A 21369-nucleotide genomic window follows, 5' to 3' on the forward strand; every position below is an offset into this window, starting at 1 on the left:
GGGGCTATCAAATTCTGATGAGTACCTGCCCGAAGGGCTACCAGAGATTTTGACATTTTGCGAGCCCTGAGCCGTCAATCACTCCCTGTCACTGACACTGCGCTCCGCTTAACTTGGAACCGGACGTTTTTTTCTCTCTCTCTCTCTCAACCAAACCCTGTTCCGGCGTTGCACAAACTGCAATTAGGGGTGTGTGAAATGTTGATTTTTTTATTTTATTGTGGACAATAAAAAGGTCTCCACAATCTGCTTTTGAAGAAATATAGTATATTTCGTGCTACAGCGCACATTCTGTCAGATACAATTCTGCCGCCTCCGTGTCAATATACTATACAACGCGGCTCAGATAGCACATGTGTGTCTGCAAGATGTCTGTTAAAGATCTCTTTATCTGGAAAGCATCTGCTGTGTACAAACATCTGGCAGGCATCTGTAAGATGTCAGTTAATCAGAATCGGCCATGAAGAATCAAGATCGGCGCATAACTAAAAAGAAATTGGGTGCTCCTAAATTTTTTGGGATGCTCCTAACTTTTTAAAGTTGGGAGCACCAGTGCTACCAAGTAAAAAAGTTAATTTCGAGCCCTGTAGCCAATAATATAATTGCAATAATATTTGCAATTTTCTGTGATGTTTAAAGCGCATGTGACAGAAGCACAGGAAGTCATGCATGAAACTAGAAAGAAAAACACATGCACTGAACATATGAAATTACATACAAGAAATGACAATTCAGCCACAGTGTTTATTTATGGTGTTTTTCATGAAGCAAGTGCACAACAGTCCATTCTGGCCAGAGGTGGCATGTAGCAATATGTACACATCGTTTTTTTTTTCCTTTTTCCTTTTTTTTTTAATTCACAAGCAAGCCTATCGTCGAGTGGCTGCCATGACTTTAAAAAATACATACAAACAAAACAAGAGGGCAGAGTTTGGAGGTTGAAAGGATGCGATTGGTCATCCGGTTACATGCATGGAAATCTTACAGACTTCTAACAAAAGGAAAGAGAGAGGAAAATAAAGAAATGCACTACACGCTGATGAGAAAAAACAAAGTAGTTCATAAGCTGTATTTGTTCCTGATGCCACTTAAAAAGAAAGGATATACATACATTAAGTTGAAGGACAATAATAATAACAATAATAATAATAATAGTTTTCCTTTTCTCCTAAGGTAATTCAAACATTCAGATAATTGGAAAATAAAGTCCCAATCTACTCTTTGTATAAAAAGAAGCTTTCAAGTCAACAAGGAACAAAGGACAGTTTCTTCACAGAAAGGTCTACAGGAAGTTGGAAGGAAGAGGGGCCAGATCTATTGTTGCACTTGGTGAGTGTGCTTTCAGCAGACGGGGAGAGGTAGAGGCACAGTAGGGCTGAGGGGGGGATATAGTGTGTGTTTGTGTCGAGGAGGGGAGCCATACTGTACGGCCCGCTTTATGTGGCGTATCTCTTCGTCCACTGTTTAGCTATTCTGTCATGTTCCGTTCTGTTGGTCAAGTACTGTGTGGCGATGCTCCCAACCAGAGGATCCGCTGCAGACACAAGAGCAGCACGTTAATCGACCACATACAAAACGCATCGCATCTGAAACTTAGGGTTAATGATTTGAACACAGACCTAACCAGGGCTGCACAATTTGAGAAATTTGTTTTTCATTTTGTAAAAAACAAAACAAAACAAAACAAAAAAACCAATAATAATAATAATATTACTACTACTAAACAATATAAGAACTATTACACAACACAAAAAATCATGATATTTTATGTAATATTTAACAATTATTAATAATATACAAGTTGTTAACAATATTTTTACACTTACATTATTATTTTACTACTACTAAACAAAATAAATACATAGCACAAAATATTTTATTTTACTGTAAAATAAAATAGATTAAATAAATGAATAATTATTAATATTATAACAATAATAAGCTGTTTTATTTAACAGCGAATGATTAAAATTACATAAGTTTTATTTTATAATATGACAACATATATTATTGTAATTATTGATATTATTATTATTAGTAGTAGTAAAAATTCCTCATATTTTGTAATAATAATAAAAAATAAAAAGCATGATTTTTAGTAGTAATAATATTAATAATAACAATAATAATTACTACTACACAAAATAGGGAGTGAAAATAAAATAGAATATTTAAGAAAAACATTAATATTATATAATCATACTAAACAGGTTTTAACAACAACAACAAATGATTAATATTAATTATAAATGTTATATTATATATAATATATAAATATTATATGGTAGTAAGTAGTAGTAAGGTAGTATATAATGGTAGTAGTAGTAATAATAACTTATTTTTTTATTTAATAATAGTAATAATAATAGTTATTATTATATTAGATAATTACTATATATTAGATCATTTTTATATCTTTATGTAGTAATAACAACAACAAATATTTCTAAAATTAATATTTTGTTTAATATTTTTATATAAAATATTAGTAAAATAAAAATAAACTATTAATAATAATAATAATTATTATTATAATAACATTAACAACAACAACATTTCTGTAAAATAAATAATTTTATGTTTAGGGAAAATATAATAATAAAGTTTAATAATAATACCAATAATAATAATAATAATAATAATAATAATAATAATAATAATAATATTTTATAGTACAACTGTAAAACAGCAATACCAATTTTATTTATTTCAATTTGAAACGTTAAACCATCAAACTGTAATTTTGTCGGAAAACTGCAGGGAGCCCTTAAAGCTAGCCAACAGCTGGTTTAAAATTTCCCCTTACAGCACACAGTGCATATACTCACTATAATTACACTAACCCATATCACAATTCCATTCAATTCAATTATTCATACAGCTCTAGCCCTAACTTTAGCATGCAACTCAGCTCACACTGTTTGTGCTACAGACATGAATGATGCCTCAAATCATGCGACTCGGTCTTACACGATCAGACAAACATATTATGTGTTTGGGTCTTACCTGGGTTACAGTCTGTGAGTAGAGAGCAGATGGACAGCAGCACCTTAGAGATGGTGAGGGCAGGACTCCAGTTGTCCTTCAGGATGTCCAGACAGATCACGCCCTGACTGTTGATGTTACAGTGGTAGATCCTCGTACGAAACGTTACCTGGGAAAGAACGAAAATACTTGTAATCAAACACCATGAATTCCCTACCTGAATCAATTTCTGTAGTTAATTTCTGAGGTTATGCACCACACTAAAAGTACCTTATACGTAGGAAATTTGTCTCTATGAACTGAACTTAAAAAAAAAAAAAAAGCCTCAGCATGTTCAGTGTGTGCAAGACATCTGTGCGAGAGCCCGAGGCTTTCAGGGCAAACCTTTAATGGACCTTGACATTCCTTGCCTTGAGATTCATGACAGTTTAATTGCCAGCAGAACGACTTCCTCTATCCTGTCTACCTACAAACCCACAAAAGCCCAGGGAACAAACGCATGTAGGACAAAATGTGACCGTCTGTAAATGAACATCCTGCTTTACAAGGGGTTTAGACACAGATTGGACGGGGTGTTAAAGGACAATGATAGAGATGCACGGGCCCTGGGGAAAGGCGCTGCTGAGGGGGGCTGGGATGATAGAGAGAGAATAAAATGCTCCTTAAAGGGATAGTTCACCCAAAAATGAACCCCAGGGCATCCAAGATGTAGGTGACTTTGTTTCCTCAGCAGAACACAAACAAAGATTTTTAAGGAAAACCGGAGCAGTCTGCCAGCCATTTAATGGCAGTAGATGGGCACCAAACCTTTAAAAGTAAACAGAAACATGCACAGACAAATCCACATTACACCCTGCGACTCGTGTCGATACACTGATGTCCTAAGACACGAAACGATTGTTTTTTGCGAGAAACTGAACAGTATTTATATAATTTTTTACCTTTGATACACAGCCACGTCCATCTGTCCTGAGCACGAGTTTAGCATCAGGCTCGATACATGTGAACGCGCTCTGGCGTAGTATAACGCCAGAAGCGATCTGATGCATGTATACAACACTCATTGTTTACACAGAGCACAGAGATTGTGGGTATAGCAGCTATTCAAAATGGTAATTACTTGCACTTATCCTGATTGTTCAAACCGATTTAAAGCTAAAAGATTACGTTTGCTTGTGCAAACTCATCCGGGACTTTTCACCGATTTCCCCTTCAGGTGTTTGCGTATACTACGCCAGAAGCGCGTGCACATGTATCGTGCCTGATGCTAAACTCGTGCTCAGGACAGATGGACGTGGCTGTGTATCAAAGGTAAAAAATTATATAAATACTGTTCAGTTTCTCGCAAAAAACGATCGTTTCGTGTCTTAGGACATCAAAGTATCATCACGAGTCGCAGGGTGTAATTTGGATTTGTCTGTGCATGTTTTTGTTTACTTTTGAAGGTCTGGTGCCCATCCACTTCCATTATTTGGCTGGCAGACTGCACCGGTTTTCGCTAAAAATCTTCATTTGTGTTCTGCTGAGGAAACAAAGTCACCTACATCTTGGATGCCCTGGGGGTAAGCAGATAAACATCAAATGTTCATTTTTGGGTGAACGATCTTTTTAAGGCACCGACAGAAAACTGGATGGCCTGTGAAGCAGGTTCATGCACTGTTCAGATATGAATTAAGGTTTTCTTTTTCAATTCTGAAACTGAACTAGAATTTTATATACAGGGCTCACTATTTCACTCGACTGAAAACTACTGCACCAAAGCTTCAAAGGTTTCTGTGTGTTTTTGCAACATTGAGTAAAATATCACAGACATCTCTCACAAACCATTTCATAAAGTGTAGAGAGAGTGTAAATACGAGATTCATTGTGTAGTGTAGGGAGCTTTGTTGATTATAATAGAACTTTGTGAGATTGTGATAAACTAAGATGAGTAACAACTTTTAATAATTTTTAAGAGAGTTTGTAAATGAGATATTGATTTAATCCAACAGTTCAATAAACAAGATGTTATTATTAAGTGACTTACATTTTCTGGCTATAACACTATTGCTTGATTTTTCTCTACATCGTCGTCAAAAGTAGTCTGAAACAAGTCACAACTGAGGCACTGCACATCTCCATTCAAACACAGTGGTGTTTCGTTTACGAATGAACGTGTTTTTAACAAAAAGTTAACAACTAGTGAAATTTTTCAATTTCCCTTTCATAAAGACAGTCACTTGCTTTATTCCTGAATGAATCAGCTGTTCGAACGATTGATTGATTCAGTAATTAAAACAGTGACTTGCCGCCACCTACTGGCAGATTTAGTTTCATTTTTAAAGTACCCTTTCAGTTATTTAAATCATTTAGTATATCTGTATTAAATTTTTTTAATTTAAAATATTAATCGCAACATGAATTTATGAATTTGATTGCATGCATGCCACCTCTGAGCCTCGTTAAACATAAAAATACATCTACAAGCCACTTTTGTGTTCTTCATGCCACTTCTGTAGTCCAAATTAATTTTGTTAATACTCCTTTCATTTGATTGGAAACTTTGAATTTTTAAAAAGCTTAAATACTGAATTTTAAAAAGGTTTTACAGGTTTTACAAGATGGCATACTTTTAATAAGGTTAGAAAAATGCCATTACAAAGATAAAAACAAAATTCCCCTGTAAATCACTTTAGGGAGTCAAATATCACCTCATAATGGGAAGGCTAATTTTCTATCAGAAAAATTCTTTTAAAATTTCGACTGCTCTTAAATTTAAGTAACAAAAGTAACCGTAGAGCCCTGACATTTATTCAAAATAGAAATCTCAACTATTACTTTATTAATTTAACACATCCTTGCTGAATAAAAATATAAATTTCTTTCATACAAAGAAAAAAAATATTACTGACCCCAAACTTTGAACGGTAGTGTATATTGTTAGAAAAGATCACCATTTTAAATAAATGTTGTTCTTTTCAACATTTACTCAACGAATCCTAATAAAAGTATTACATGTTCAAAAGAAAATTAAGCAGTGCAGCTGTTTCCAACATTGATTATAAATATTAGAATGATTTCTGTAAGATCATGTGACACTGAAAACTGGAGTAATAATGCTGAAGATGCAGCTTTGCATCACAGGAATGTATTTTTGATCAAATAAACAGCCTTAATGAGCATTAAAAAAAATAAAAACAGTATTTATATTACAAAAAAGGAGGGAAAACATCCAAATGCTTTCAGCTGAGTTAATAAGAAAAAGAAGCAAATTAGGCACTAGAAACCACAGGTCAATATAATGCATAAACACTCAAACCCCCAATAAAGTTTGGTAACCTTCAACATTCAAGCATCAAGATAAGAAATGAAACATTGAAGGATAGAACAATAAATTAACTGAATAACCTTAAACTCAAGTGTTGAATGTAACTTAAGTCCACAAACACAAATGAAAATACCCTCATATGTTACAATACGAAAACAGAAAATGTATATTTGGCATCAGGTATTAAAAACCCTTATCAGTAATCCAGTTTTTTTTCTTCTTACCTTAGGTGGTTTAAATGGGTAGTCAGGTGTAAATGCAATGTCAAGGAAAAAGACCCCTCCTTCATACACAGATCCCGGTGGTCCTAAAATAGTTGACCTCCATTCATAGATGTTGTCTCCTTTGGGACCAGCGCTGTTGGTGGAACAAAGAGAAGAGATTTGAGAAGTTAAATAGGGACTGAACAGCCATTCCTGGAAGATAAATCATCATTTATTCATGAGTCAAACACCAAGGAAGAACAAGACATTGCAGACACATCAGCACTGGCCTCATGCTAATGGGAACAAATCATGAAAAACCAGATGGTCTCTCCCTCCACTGACCATTTACCTCATGATACAATGCATAATAAGTGCATTTAAGAGAAAAAAAAAAAAAAAAAAAAAATATTGTAGAAAATTGACAGACTGCTTTATCGTAAACTGCTTGTACTGGTCAGATTAGTTCAAAAGGATGAATGATCCTTTTAAAGACAAATCTAGATATTTCAAACATGCCATTTTAGTGTTTTTTCTTAATATTCTTCTGTCTGACTGTGATATTATTAATACAGTAATTTGTATTAATAAAAAAAGAAAAGTAAATTCACGCTCAGATCTGCCGAAATGTTGCTTTCGGCTGAACCAAAGCTGGTGAAGAAAGCAAAACAGAGGACTTTCGAGTACATCTTTGAGCTTGTTTGTCAAAGGGCCACCACATCTGCCGGATTCCCTTGTGATAAGTGTCATATTGAAGATTTACGACTCGTTCGACTGCTGTGTCTGTGCCAAACAAACAGACTGGGAGCAGATCCAGCCCATAATAATAAACACGCCTTAGATGTGTGCTCTGTTTAACAGCAGCAGACACTTGAATATGCACTTCTGTTGTGGAGGGAAGACCGTCCTGCGGCTCTTTTTCTCCTAATGTTTATTCGTTTGAGCTCATAAATGAATGGCAAAAGTGAATACAAGTACATTCATGACTGGGGCTGGAAATCGTATTCATTTGAGTTTCTTTACAATTCAAAATCCATTTTCATGACCTGTATGAAACAGAAAAAAAGATCATAACATACTGTGTTTTATTAGTAAACTCGATTTTTACATTTTAAGAGAAAATGAGAATGTTTGCTATGTGGTTGCTGGGGTGTCCTGAGTGGTTTCCACGGAGTTGCTATGCACTAGGTAGGCAGTGGTTCCCAACCACAATCCTAAAGGCCCCCAACACTGCATGTTTTCCATGTCACCTTAATCAAGCACACCTGATTCAGATCATCAGCTCATTAGTAGTAGACAAAGGAAAAATGCCTCCAGGAACATGGTTGGAACCACTGCAGTAGGGTGTTCCGGGGGTTGCCAGAGTGTTGCTAGAGTGGTCTGAGGGGTTTCCAGGGTGTTGCTATGTTCTAGAGTGTTCTGGGAGGTTGTTGTGTTGTTTCTATGTGGTTGCTAAGGGGGTTCTGGGTGGTTACCAGGGTGTTGCTATTGGTTACTAGAGTGGTCTGAAGGGTTTCCAGGGTGTTGCTATGTTCTAGAGTGTTCTGGGAGGTTGTTGTGTTGTTTCTATGTGGTTGCTAAGGGGGTTCTGGGTGGTTACCAGGGTGTTGTTATTGGTTGTAACAGTGTTCTGGGGGGTTGTTTTCTATGAGGTTGCTAGGGTGTTGCTATGTGCTGGGGTGTTCTAGGGGTTGCTAGGTTGTTTAGTATATTCGTTTAGGCATTTCTGTGTGGTTGCTAGGGTGTTCTCTGTAGTTCCCAATGTGTTAGGTTGTTCAATGTAGTTGTTAAGGAGTTTCTAAGTGTTCTAGGTGGTTGCTAGGTGGTTCTGGGGTTTTCTTGATTGTTTCAAAGTGGTTGCAAAGTTCTGGGTGGTTGCTAGAGTATTATTGATTGTTTCTAAGTAATTTTATATGGTTGCTAGTTTTTTGTTGTTGTTTTTTTTAGGTAGTTTCCTACGGTCTAGTCATCAGCGAGTAATGGTGATAAATAATCAGATTTCACTATTGACCCAAATACATACTTATGATTAGTAGCATAATTGAGCAGCCCTAGTCTTACTAAGTTTCTATGATCTTCTGATCACTCGGGTCTCACATTCACAGATGTTTTTTTTTTTTTTTAACCGTTTTAACGTCCTTCAGGTAAAAATGACGCATCTGATCATTAACAGCACACCTTTCCTCAACAATGATTTGAGGAATCATTCATGTCTGAAGCCCAAACACTGAAGGATGACGCACAGAGTTAACTTTAAAAACTAGTTTAAGTATTCTGAACAATTCTCTAACTGAAGTATGAGTAATAATAATAACACTGACGCTTGCCTTGGCAAACACCACTAATTATATGCTCTTCTAGTGAATGCTGGTTACAATACAGGGAGGAGATGCTTAAAATTGAAGAAATTATTCTACACAATATAATGTGAGTGGCATGATGTTGAAATTATGTTAAAGGATTAGTTCACTTTCATAACAACAATGCACAGATAATGTACTCACCCCCTTGTCATCCACGATATTCATGTCTTTCTTTCCTCAGTCGTAAAGAAATTATGTTTTTTTTGAGGAAAACATTTCAGGATTTCTCTCTTTATAATGGATCTGGATGGCGCCCCGAAGTTTGAACTTCCGAAATGCAGTTTAAATGCTGCTTCAAAAGGCTCTAAACTATCCCAGTCGAGGAGGAAGGGTCTTATATAGCGAAACAAATTGACAAATTATATACTTTTTAACCTCAAATGCTCGTCTTGTCTCATCTCTGCGCAGCACATGCAAGTCTGTGTGATTCCGGGTAAATACAGTTAGGGTACGTCTAAAAACTCCCATCTCCATTATAAAGAGAGAAATCCTGACATGTTTTCCTCAAAAAAAAAAAAAAAAAAAATTTTCTTTACGACTGAGGAAAGAAAGACATGAACATCTTGGACGACAAGGGGGTGAGTACATTATCTGTGCATTGTTGTTATGAAAGTGAACTATACTATTCAATAGACGTGGTTCTAGGATGTAGTTAAAGCCATAAATCAGAAATAGTCTCTGCATTGCGAAGGTGTTCTGAGTGTTTTTGCAGTTAGGGTGTTCTATGTTGTTGGTTTCTGACAACAAAAAATAAACTAGAAGTAAAAAAAGGATATGCAATTTAAGCATGTGACTATATTACGTTATAAGTTTAAGTACTTATTTCACATAAATAAATATATATATATATATATATATATATATACTATATTTACTCCTGTACATTAGAATATGTCCCATTTTATTGTATTTATTCTTAGCAAAAAATAATGACTTAGAAGACACCCCACTAAAATGTCATTCAGTGTAACAATAGTTCATATACTAAAAAATCTTGTCAGGCATATTTAGAACAAGAATCATCAGATGACATTAAAAGACTGCAAAAACTAATTCATTGTAATTTTAAATCTTTACCAATCTTTGCCAATATTCTTCAAATAGATTTTACTCATTTGTTAGCAAGAAGTTTTAATTCATAAAAAAAATTTAGTATGATCACATATACTAATATAGTATGATCACATACTATTTTACAGTTATTTTAGATATACTGTACATGTAAAATGTTTTTTTTTTTTTTACCAGTAAGGAAATATGAACAATTAATGAATTGCATATATAGAAAAAATGTCAATGTTGAAATAAAATAACTATAGTATATAATGTACTAAACATATTTGGAGTACATTTTAGAGTATTAAAATATCTCCCCCATACAAACTACAAATGATCTTTCTTTTTTTTTTAAAATAATATAATATAATATAATATAATATAATATATGAAGTATATTTTACATAAAAATATTTAAATAAAAATATTAAAAAATATTTATAAAAAAATTTAACTGTAAGGAAAAATAATTTATTAATATATGTATATTGCATGTAAAAATGTAAATGTTGAAATATAATAGTACATATTGTATTAAACATTTGCATGTTTTTCCAGAGTATAATTTTTTTTTTTATATATAGTAAGACAGACACATTTATGAAGTATATAATATGTATATAAACAAAGTATTTATTAACATAAATGTATTGATTTAAAATATAATAACATTTTGTACGATCACATAATCAGTTATATAATTAAAATAAACATGTCGTTTCATTTTTACATAAATATATCTGTTATGTGTGGCAATGGGATTTTAAGCAGACACTTGCATTTTATGTATATAAAATCACTTTTGTACATTAAATTTGATGCAGACACCCAAATAGGGCATTTCGTCTTTTTATATAAAAAGGTATTTAGATATATTAGATACTGTGCAATAGTTTTTTTATTTAATTTTACATATTTAAAAAATACAAAACAATATATACACTTTGGGAAATCTAATCTGTAAGATAATCGATGCAGTTCAACCGGTTACTCACTGAAACTGTTGATTGTAGTAAAATTAGAAAGCGGCGTCAGCACTGCTGAGATGTTTAGACTGCAACATGCTGCAGTTGCTAGGTGGTTCTGGGCGGTTGCTTTCTGACTAAAATCTCAAACTGACCAAAAACCTGAAGTGTGCACAGAAGTTTAAGGGTTTGTTTAAATCACTAACCCATGAACAATAGTAATGCACTAATATTTCTGAATTACACACATGCTGAAGCGTGCTTGAACCGGTGGCTTGTGGTTATTCTAGTGAGTGGGTGATTTCCTGTGAATGGCCATTTGTTGTGACACTTAACTGACGGCAGGTGCCAGTGGGCAAAACCTCTGTTCGGATCCAACGGGCAAAGACCTCTGGGTACATGCCAATGTGGACGGTTGCCCGGCAACAGCCAACCCCCTCCACCATCACTACCGCTGGCCGCAGCGAACGAGTTTAAACACCGCAGTTAACCGACCTTGTTATTGAGCTTTCAGCTTCCTATTGAAACTCATTAGACTTGGAGAAAAAAAAACGCACACACACTGGTGCAGCACTTCACTCCAAAACCTTGAATTCTAGTGCTTATCTGGAAAAACATAAAAACATGCATTCAACAAGCACTGCATTCATTTTTAACTACTCTAATAGTACTTGCATGTGATGTGTAACTATTTGCTAAATGCACAAATGCAAATGAGTAATGGTCAACTCACAGAGACAGAAATAACAGTTGATGTCTCATGACTGCAAAGCTTTAAAGAGTCCCAGTGGCCTGGTGGGAAATGCAGTTATGTTTAATAAAATCATTAAAGTGCATATTGCATGTTAAAATAAACATATATTCGTGTATGAAAATACTATACGAACCGTTAATGTTAAAGACATAAGGGCACAAATTTAGAAGACAAAGTGACGATTGACCGCTCTCAAAAACAGCTTTTTTTTTTCCCACACCGCGTCATATGACGTCACGAGAGGGAGTCGTTCAGTAGGAGCAGTAGTGGGTTAAGTGTGTTCTCGGTAGTTATTTTTTATTTCAACTGATCATCGTCATGGTAAATTATTGCGTTTATGGAGGCTGTACAAACTCCAGCCTGTCAGGACATCATGTCCACGGATTTACTTACAATAAAAAGGACGGTGCTATGTTCCGTATCTGGGTGCGTTTGTGCGGGTAAAGACACGGGCCTATACTAATGCATCTGCTTTGAAAAACGCATTCACTTTACACCGGAGGATTATCATCCTGGCGATATGATACAGTCCAACATGGGATGCCGAAGCAAGAACCAAGTGAGGCTCAGAGCTGGTTTATATTTTTCTTTCAGTAGAATATGTTTGGCACACACACACACACACACACACACACACACACACACACACACACACACACACACACACACACACACACACACACACACACACACACACACACACACACACACACACACACACACACAGTTGCAATGTTGTGTTTTAAGTTGGGAATTAACAGTACTATGAAATAATATTTATGATTTATTGCTGTATAAATTAAACTGAATTGAATTAGCCATAAATGCAGATCTGCTTGATATATATGTTGTAAACTTCATAAAAAAATGTTATACAGTAAGACAATTTGTGATTGTGATTATTTTTATTGATTGTCACCAAAATGGGGCCATTCAAAACCTTTATAAAGTAATCCTTTCTCTGTAAACTCTCTAATAGCTGACACAACACATGCAGGTAAGGGCTTCCTGATGAATACCAGCGCGCACAACTTGACTGTATGCTGTCAAGTTTAATTGTCTTATACCAATGGCACTAAAAAGTTTTACTTTATAGGTATTTGTGACCTAAATGTAGTCAAACTGTAATTGAGATTACATTTTACTGTTTATTTGTACGTACAAGTATTTAGCACAGAGTAATAAATCTCTACCATAAACATACTCATGTCTGCTGGCCTGGAGTTGTTCATGCCCCTGACTGAAATGCATATAAGCTATCTGTAGAACCTATTTTGATTTCAGACAGCAAGCCTCAAAGCCTGGGTGCAGAGTCAGAGACAGCACATCAAGTTTGGGGGCATTTCCCACATAAGCATATAATAAAACAAAAAGGTGTTTATCTCTCGCGCACGCGGTAATAAGAACCCGCTATATCACGTACCGTTTGCGTCGGATATTAACAAGTGCGACACGCTTGATAAACGATTATTCGTTTGTGTTACTGGTAAGTAGAATCGATACTTCTAGATGACCAATGCTATGATTTTGCCCGATTAGATATCGTCAGCTAACACTGATCTCAGACTCTCACCGAGACACCTGCCTTGTTCTCCTCACACCACAACTTAATTTGTTTCCTCTGACCGTTGTTCTGTTTAATCCTGGCATGTCCCTGCTCTCTTGGCCACATAGCAGGCTCATAATTGTGTCTGTGGTTCATCATACGAGTGTAAATAAACATTTATCAGTAAGGAAAAATAATTGGTTAATATATGTATATTGCATGTATAGAAACAAAATGTAAATGCTGAAATAATAAATAAAGTATACAATATACTACAAATATTTAAAGTACATTTAAGAGTTAAAAATATATTTGTAGTAATATATACAAATATTTAAGATATATATTTAACAATTATTTTAAAGATATATGTGACCCTGGACCACAAAACCAGTCTTAAGTCGCTGGGGTATATTTGTAGCAACAGCCAAAAATACACTGTATGGGTCAAAATTATTGATTTTTCTTTTATGCCAAAAATCATTAGGAAATTAAGTAAAGATCATGTTCCATGAAGATTTTTTGTAAAATTCCTACTATAAATATATCAAAATGTAATTTTTGATTAGTAATATGCATTGTTAAGAATTTAATTTGGAGAACTTTAAAGGTGATTTTCTCAGTATTTTAATTTTTTTGCACCCTCAGAATCCAGATTTTCAAATAGATGTATCTCGGCCAAATATTGTCCTATCCTAACAAACCATATATCAATAGAAAGCTTATTTATTGAGCTTTCATATGATGTATACATCTCAGTTTTGTAAAATTTAACCTTATGACTGGTTTTGTGGTCCAGGGTCACATATATAATTTTTTTTTACTGGTAAGGAAAAATAATTATGTTATGTACATTGGATGTAAATAAATAAATAAATGAATGAAGTATATAATGTTTTAAAAATATTTACAGTACATTTTAAAGTACCTTTTTTCTATAAAGTTACCACACACACACTTAAAGCATATAATGTAAATACATAAAGTATAAATATTGAAAGTATTTATTTTAAAAGTTTGCAATTGAAATGCATTGCATTATTTTATATATAAAATAACGTGCACACACACTGAAATCCTAAGCACCCAGGGGCGACAGCTGATGAGTGTTCACTCTTGCGCAAACCATCTCAAAATCACACCTGACAAACACGAGAATTGCCATCGCTGACAAGCGACTGAGTTACCGTGCCAACCGTATCCACTGCCAAAACCATTCTGCTGAGATCTCACATCCGCCTGAGCCAACAGACCATCGCTGCTCTTTTCCCAAACGAGCGCTCATCCCCCACACCGACAGAGAAAAACACCAAACCACAACCTACTCACTCCTGCAGCCACATCTCACATCTCCCATGACTAACTGTACAAGCAGTCGACTAAAAGCTCTTCAAAGTTTGATGTTCCGGCTCACGGCAAATGGTCTAGTGTTACTCACACGAATCAGAGACCCATCTGAGGAACATGAAAACACACTCAACAAGTACAGGCAATCTTCTCTGTGGGTCCAGTGAAGGGCTGAGCAATGTATTTCAGATGCTTTTATCACAGTGACTTTAATGTACTTCTTATTCGGCCATTAAGGAGAGAGTTCAACTAAAAATGCAAATACTGTTATCATTTACTGACCCTCTTTCCAAACCTGTATGACCCTCTTCTTTTGGAACTCAGGGTCCGAATAACAGTAAATGGCAATTTTGGAATGAACTAAAACAAAAGAGTTTCCCCTAAGAGTCACAGACTAAACTTTTAACTTTGCAACTGATTCATTTCTGTGAATCATTTTGCATGCTTCAGTGAATCAAGTCCAAATTCTGAATCAATCATTGCATAAAACCAAAGCACTGACTGAATCACAGAACCCAGACATAAAAATGGAATTTACTATAAAACACGGAATGTCATGGAATTAGCAAAAGTTTGGATGAATAAATCAAAAGTTGGTTGGTACACTTAAATCAAAATGCAATATTGACTAGTGTCTGTGAATATTAAGTCTCATACACACTTTTCAATTCTGAATGAATGGCGCATATGTGCGGTTTTGTTTACTTGTACACGACACAGCACAATTTTAACAATTTTATAATTGTGCAATTATGTAATTTCATCTGCGATAACGTTGTGCTTTTAGAAAAAGATTATAGTCAGCTACAACACAGAAACATGATTTAATGACATCCAAATGGAAATCAGTCTAGGTCTACAAGTGCATGCACTGTATACATTTAGCCAAACGTTTCCATTAAATCTAAATCACAAAGCAGAGTTCATGAGAAAAACAACAAAAACTCGCCTACCAGTTTCGAAGAAAGAAAACTCCATATCCTGAAGTGAAATAGTTTGTGACAACAAACAACATATTGTCTTTCTCTATTTGCTTTTGTAACCTTGCCTTACTGAGCATCTAATTACTGCAGAAAAGAAAATGCAATGCGATGTGAAACAATGTGTGATTATTAATGTGTGGGCTGCAGGCAAGGTTGCGCGATCTGTCAATGTGCAAAACTAATTAGCAAACACACATTCAGCCAGAAGGTCAGAGCGGAATTAAAATGAAGCTGCAGGCACATAATCAACTATAAAACCGGCAGATTTTACCGTAACAGCTCTGACACCTTTAATCAATGATGAATTTAGTGGATGAAAACGTTATTAAATACGACCCTCGTTAACGCCAGTCAATAAAGATGGACAATGCGGTTTAGCGTGCACCTGAGAGATTGTAAAAAATGATTTCATTTACTCAGCCGCATGTCATTGCAAACCTGCAGAAAATGATATCCTTGTCACCCATGTAATGAAAGTCAATGGGGACTGGGATTTAAAAAAAAAACGTGATTAGTTAGCTATATTTTAAGTCTTCTGCATCCATTTGATAACTTTGTGTGAGGAACAGTCAAACATTTTCAGAAATATGGCACCAATGACATCAGTATGAAAGACACAATGAAACATAAAAACCAATAGTGAGACATGAAAATCAAAAGTGCCAATTTTGTAGTTTTTCAATATTTTTTTTTTATGTCCAGTAAAAGTATCTTGGAAAATGCACACAAATATATGCAAGACTTTTTTTTGCCAATGTTTACATTACAAATGATTTAACCTGAATAACTTCATATTCAAGCTGCTTTTCAATGCATGTTAAAGTTTGGTCAAAGTTGTGATGTGCATTCATATTTATTTATTTATTTATTTTTACATTTATTTATTGATTGATTTATGGGTTTACTTCATTGTATTTATTTATATTTATTTGATTTATTAATTTTTATTTTTCCTGTACTGATTGATTTATGTCACTTGTTTCCAACCTGTTCAAAGTTGCGATGTCCATCCATTATTTATTTATTTATTTATTTTTTTTACATTTATAGATAGATTTATACTACTTTATTTGTATTTATTGTATACAAATATGTATTTATTTATTTTACTGTTTATTTATAGATTTATTGATTTATTTTGTTGTATTTATTGATTTATTTTACTTGATTTATTGGTTTAATTTACTTTATATTTTGATGTATAGATATAATATATTGATTTATTGATATATTGATTTAGTTTATTGATTGATTTATTTTACTTTATCTTTTTTACTTTATTGATTTATTTCACTTTATATATTGACTTAATTGTTGATTTTTACTTTAATGACTGATTTCACTTTATTGATTTATTTTATATTTATATACCTTCATTGATTGCTATATTTTACTTTATTTATTGATTTATTTTACTTGATTTATTTTGTATGATTTTACTTTAATGATTGATTTATTTTACTTGAATTTTTTTTACTTTATTGACTGATTTTACTTTATTGATTTTATATTTATATACATTTATTGATTACTATATTTTACTTTATTGATTTATTTATTTTTCTTAATTCATTTGAATTATTGTTTTATTTTATTTACTTTGTCATATCAGGATCAACAGATTCACTTTCTATAGGTCTGTTTTCTAAAACCCACCACAGTTAACAGCAAAAAATGTGGTGCATCTTTAGTCAATTTCTCACACAAACATTGAAATACGTCCACTACTAATATAGATTTACTTTCTTTCCCCAGAAGAAAGGAAGTCAAACTGGATTGGAGCAACATGAGTGTAAGTACATGATCACATTTTCTTTTTGTCAATGAACATTTGCTTTAAAGTGTTTATATAATCAGCATCTCTATCCAAAGAGACACTATCTGCCTGAGTTCAGCATTTCTGTGCAGCCCTCTTCTGTAATTGTGTATTCATTCAGTTAATATGGTCTATTATGCAGTGCTGCGGTGGTTATCAGAACAGGAACTTAATGAAGCAATCTTCTCTTCCTCTGACCGTGAAATACCCCGCTACCAATTACGGCTGCGGCAGCTGAGTCGAGTCTGTCTGCGCTTTCTCTGATGATACGGCTTATCTTAATGACACCGACCAATAGCTCATCTCCCGTTCAAATATGCAAGCAATTAGTTCTGAAACAAGTGCTTAAGAGGGAAATATTTGCTCCATCAGGGCCCGAGTGAATATCCCATTACAAGATGACACAATAGAATTTTCCATGTCAGTTCAAAGTGTTTATTCTGCCTGGATGCCGAATTCGGTTGCACAAAAGTAGCATGATAGACCCTTTTTAGCGCTTCGATTGTTCACGTAATCTGATTTCCACGCAAATCTATTAGAAGTACCAGGGGGTCAATATTAAACTTGAGGAATTGAAGAGTTATGCTACATATCGAAATCAAATCCCCCCCGAAGGCGGCCGAACGGTCGGATCATATGCTCGCCTTAGGCTGTCTATGAATAATGCATCACGGATAATTATAATAATAAACAGGCTTTGCACACTGTGCATGAGTGATACTGCTTCTGAAGCATAAAACGCACAAAGACGTGGAGCAAACTGCCTCTAATTCTCTCTTAAAACGCTTTAAATGTAAGAATGCGGTACCATTTGCAGCTCTGATATTTAAAATGGACACTTGCACCATAAGAGTAAAACCAATTTATCATTTTTGGCTTTGAAATGAGAAAAATGCCTTTTTTGAGCCTTTCATTAAGAGGTGAATGCTTTAACCCTGAGAGAGACAGACCTAGCACAACAACATTACAATCTTCATACATACATAAAAGTAAATACTAATGATAAATTCACGATAAATAAAAATAATGAAATAAATAAATAAAATGAATGAATGAATACATGTGAATAAAAAAAATAAATGAATAAATAAATATATAAATGACAAATTCATAAATATAAATAAAATAAATGAATAAGTAAATGTGAATGATCAATATATTAATAAGAAAATTATGAATTAAAAAAATGAACAAATAATAACGATTAATATATTTATAGATAAACAAATAAATAAAAATTCATAAATCATGACAAATAAATTAAAACCACTTTCATAGGAAAGTGAATGCTTTAAACCTGAAACACTACACCTAGCAAAACAACATGACAAACATTACAAAAATAATTAAATATTATGAATAAAAAAAAATGTATCAATAAATAAATGTGAAGGATAAATAAATAAATATAAATGATAAACAAATAAAAATTATAAATGAAATGAACACTAATTAACAAAAAAGAATGCATAAATAAATAAGAATAAACAAACCAGTTGAATAAATAAACAAATTGTAATGATAAATAAAAATAAACTAATTAATAAATAAATATTAAGGATACATAAAATCAATAAACACAATGATAAATAAACAAATAGTAAATGATAAATAAAAAATGATAAATAAAATAAATGAATTAATAAAATTATAAATAAAAAGAAATTCATTTATAAATAAATATAAAGGATTAATAAAATTAATGACAACAATAATAAAAATGAAGGATAAACAAATCAATTGAATGAATAAACAAATAGTAACATTATGAAGGACACATAAAATGAATAAACAATTATAAACCAAAAAAGAATGCATAAAAATAAGGATAAACAAATCAAATCAATTGAATAAACAAATAGCAAATGATAAAAAAATAATAAAAATTAATGAATAAATAATAAACACAATGATAAATAAATAAACAAATAGTAATTATTATTAAATAAATAAAAATGATAAATAAAACTAATTAATAAACTACTAAATAAAAAACTAATTAATAAATAAAAATGAAGGATAAATAAAATGATTAAACAATGATAAATAAAAATGAATGCATAAATAAGAATAAACTAATAAAATGAATAAATAAATAGTAATTATAAATAAAAAATAAACTAATAAGAAGGATAAATAAAATGCTAAAAGTTGTAAAAAATACTGTAAATAAATAAACAATATTAAAATAAATAAACTAAATACATATGAAAGATAAATAAATAAAATAAATGAATAAATAAATACAGAAATATCAATGATAAATAAAAATGATAAGTACAAATAACTAATTGATAAATAAATAAATGGATAATCAAATTTCAAATTAAAACTCTTTAAACTTAATGTTTAAACTTGAGCAGGACAGTAAACTTGGCACAACAACCATCTTCATGATGTTTCACATGCCAATTTCGTCAATAGCAAATAATTAAGGTTTCATCAAGATTTGATATAGTTGCATGTACGTCTCTAGAACAGGAGAAAGTAGTTTAACATAAAAAGACACACTTGAACTCTAAGAAGCGAAGATAAACGCCGCAGTGTGTTAAATAAACACCTGTGCCGCGGCTCCACAAACGCAGCGTTTGGATAACACTTAAATAAACAGGTAGCTAATGTGATATTTTGAGTGTGGTGCGCTGACGATCACAGAGCCAGATTCCTCCTTCCTGTTTGTTCGCATGTTAAAACATGATCCCAGTGAGCAGCACAGCAGGATATGCCAAACATTTCCTGCCTTCAAGACTCAAGTATTGAAAACGACTCCAGATCAAACAACAGTCTTTCCACACTAGGCAAAAAAAGAAAAGAAAAATCAGGGCCTGGCAACATGGGTGCAGCTGTCTGAAAACGCTTCATAACTAATTCATATCTGCCTGTTTCTTCAACTACAGACACCTTTATGTTGTAGGCACTGATTTTTATTGAAACAAACAGGTTTCAACGTTTTTTTGTGTTATACGAGTCTCAGACTAAAATTGTCGTGGAAACATTTTACCATTTTCGCTACTTTTCATATGTTTTTGACATACAGCTTTTATTGTTTTATAGTCCTTTGACTCAAGTTCACAACAGCTAATAATCAAATTAAGATAAATATCACTTTAAAAGAGAAAAATAATGTATTATTATAATGTTTTAGTATTATTTGTTTAAAATAAATAAATAATATTTATTATAATAATAAAAATAATATATATATTTGTTGGGTAACATTTTATAGTACTAGTAGTAATAATAATAATAATTATTATTATTAATAAATAAATGTAAATATGCAATATTTTACAAATATTTTAAAATGTTAACTACAAAATTAGCCTTAGCAAGACAATAACTATTATTGTTATTATAAACATTATTATTAACATCATTAAATCTTATAATAATAATTTATTACCATTTCTTAAAAGTAAATAAATGACTATATTTTTTAATAATAATACAAATAATTAATTAATTGTTTTGAAACATTTTATAGCAGTAGTAATATTACAATTATTATTGTTATTATTATTAAAATGTAAATTTGCAATATTTAACAAATTTTTTAAATGTTAACTACAAAAGCCAAAGCAAGACAATAACTATTATTATTATTATCATTAAATGTTAAAAAAATAACAATAATAATAACAACATTAACAATAACAAAAAATGATATTAAATCTGAAAAATTAATAAATATATTTTTTAAATATAATAACACATTTATTTGTTTCATTGAAATATATTTTATAGTAGTAGTAATAATGATAATAGTAATACAAGAAAAAATGCAAAAAGTAAAAAATATTAATTATGGATTATTATTATTATATTGTTATTATTATCATCATTACCATTCAATCTAATAAATTGTTAAAAACATTAATATTTATTATAATAAAATACAATCATGTAATTTAAATATTTTACAGTAGTAGTAATAATAATAATAATTATTATTATAAAATAAAAATATGCAAAAAGTAAAATATTTTACAAATTTTAAAATGTTAACTATGAAATTAGCAAGACAACAACAATAATATTATTCTT

At 32.2% G+C, this 21369-nt stretch overlaps 1 protein-coding gene across 1 annotated transcript in view; it reads right to left on the bottom strand.

Annotated features, from left to right (window-relative positions):
• Positions 1 to 724: 724 nt before the first annotated feature.
• ube2e2 (ubiquitin-conjugating enzyme E2E 2) overlaps positions 725 to 21369 on the bottom strand; it is a 39101-nt gene continuing 18456 nt past the window's right edge. The window contains exons 4-6 of the mRNA XM_073846660.1: positions 6517 to 6649; positions 3007 to 3154; positions 725 to 1534 (exon numbers count right to left, since the gene is read on the bottom strand). Coding sequence (XP_073702761.1) covers positions 1437 to 1534; positions 3007 to 3154; positions 6517 to 6649 — 379 coding nt within the window. The 3' untranslated portion in view covers positions 725 to 1436. The remainder of the gene's footprint in view (positions 1535 to 3006; positions 3155 to 6516; positions 6650 to 21369) is intronic.

This window comes from Garra rufa, chromosome 9 (assembly GCF_049309525.1).
Source record: "Garra rufa chromosome 9, GarRuf1.0, whole genome shotgun sequence".
Taxonomy (NCBI): Eukaryota; Metazoa; Chordata; class Actinopteri; order Cypriniformes; family Cyprinidae; genus Garra; species Garra rufa.